This window comes from Anser anser (genome assembly GCF_964211835.1).
Source record: "Anser anser genome assembly, contig: HAP1_SCAFFOLD_64, whole genome shotgun sequence".
Taxonomy (NCBI): Eukaryota; Metazoa; Chordata; class Aves; order Anseriformes; family Anatidae; genus Anser; species Anser anser.
Genome location: NW_028153592.1, coordinates 919,964 through 921,856, shown reverse-complemented (window position 1 = coordinate 921,856; position 1,893 = coordinate 919,964). Strand labels below are relative to the sequence as shown.

Sequence of the window (1,893 nt, the reverse complement as noted above, 5' to 3'; positions counted from 1 at the left end):
CCTGTGTACTCCCTGCACTGGGTCAGGACTGATTCCCTCGCGAGACCAGCAGCAGAGGCCCCTGCTCCTCATCGCACACTGAACCTTAAAAATGAAGCTCATGTCATGGAGCTAAATGAAAGATTCCAGCAGAGAAACAAAAAGCATTGGAGTATGGCAGGGGGAGGTCTACAAGGAATGGCATAGGGTTCACTCAGAGAAACCTGTCCTAACTTTTCATTGCCTTTTACTACATGTACAGATCTCCATACCCAACAGGCATCAGATGTCCAACAGCAGCTCCATCAGCGAGTTCCTCCTCCTGCCATTCGCAGACACGCGGGAGCTGCAGCTCCTGCACTTCGCGCTCTTCCTGGCCATCTACCTGGCTGCCCTCCTGGGCAACGGCCTCATCCTCACCGCCGCAGCCTGCGACCACCGCCTCCACACCCCCATGTACTTCTTCCTCCTCGACCTCGCCCTCCTCGACCTGGGCTGCATCTCCACCACTCTCCCCAAAGCCGTGGTCAATTCCCTCTGGGACACCAGGGCCATTTCCTACACAGGATGTGCTGCCCAGGTCTTTTTCTTTTTCTTTTTGTTTTCAGCAGAGTGTTATCTTCTCACTGTCATGTCCTACGACCGCTACGTTGCCATCTGCAAGCCCCTGCACTACGGGAGCCTCCTGGGCAGCAGAGCTTGTGCCCAGATGGCAGCAGCTGCCTGGGGCAGTGGCTTTCTCCATGCTGTGCTGCACACTGCTAATGCATTTTCTCTGACACTTTGCCAAGGCAATGCTGTGGACCAGTTCTTCTGTGAAGTTCCAAAGATCCTCAAGCTCTCCTGCTCAAACTCCTACCTCAGGGAAGTTTGGATAATTATGGTTGGATTCTGTTTAGCGTCTGGCTGTTTCGTTTTCATCGTGCTGTCCTATGTGCAGATTTTCAGGGCTGTACTGAGGATGCCCTCTGAGCAGGGACAGCTCAAAGCCTTTTCCACGTGCCTCCCTCACCTGGCCGTGGCCTCCCTGTTTCTCAGCATGACCATATTTGCCTACCTGAAGTCCCCCTCCATCTCACCATCTCTGGACCTGGTGGTGGCAGTTCTGTACTCAGTTGTGCCACCGGCATTGAACCCCCTCATCTACAGCATGAGAAACAAGGAGCTTAAGAGTGCTGTTAGGAAAGTGATTGCATGGATATTTCTGATTAGTGATAAATTTCCCCTCTATCTACACAAATGACTTCCCTTGCAGGCCTGCTCCTTGTTTATCATTATTGAAGTTTTTATCCTCAGTATCATTTGCATTTACTAATTTCTTAGAAATATGTTTCTTTATTCATCGGCCACCTACTGCGGAATGAAACTGTTCTGTTTACTCTCGAGGCTTTATAATATGTGTATAACAGCAGGCCAGAGTAAACTCTGTGATAGCGTCTGCCTAATAAAATTGCATCTCCCCAGTGCTCTTCTTGAAGACTTGGTTCTTCTTTCAAAGCTGGTGCCAAGACCAGGGCTGAGCAGCTGCTCCCCGAAAAGCCTGTTGCTCCACGGATAAGGCAAAGAAAAAGCTCATTTTGTGAGCTGTGAGAGACCGAGGGTAGGATTTAGGAGTAAGCTGTTGGTGTCTGATGACAGCAGAAATGGTGAACAGTCACTGAGGTACACAGCCGTGACTGTCCCACAACTGTCAGGGCAGAGGACATCCTCCAGGAAATTAACGGGGAGCTGCCTGAAGCTGCCACAACCATGGAACCCAGTGAGAGGGTTTGGCAGCAGTGATCCCAACCCAGCTGGGTCTACTTCTCACCCTGTGCAGCTGTGTCTGTTTGCTTCTGTCCTGCAGTTCCTAGGGCCAGCACGCATCCTTGAGACAGTTTCCCCCAAGCTATCTGTTGGCCCTTACCTCAAAAG

The 1,893-nt window shown here is 51.1% G+C and overlaps 1 protein-coding gene across 1 annotated transcript; it reads left to right on the top strand.

Annotated features, from left to right (window-relative positions):
- Nucleotides 1-265: 265 nt before the first annotated feature.
- Nucleotides 266-1,434, top strand: LOC310891850 (olfactory receptor 14C36-like; the record flags this gene model as incomplete). Its single annotated transcript, XM_083854081.1, has 1 exon — nucleotides 266-1,434. The coding sequence occupies one exon, from the start codon at nucleotides 266-268 to the stop codon at nucleotides 1,220-1,222; it is 957 nt and encodes a 318-aa protein (XP_083710207.1). The 3' UTR covers nucleotides 1,223-1,434.
- Between the last annotated feature and the right edge of the window lie 459 nt (nucleotides 1,435-1,893).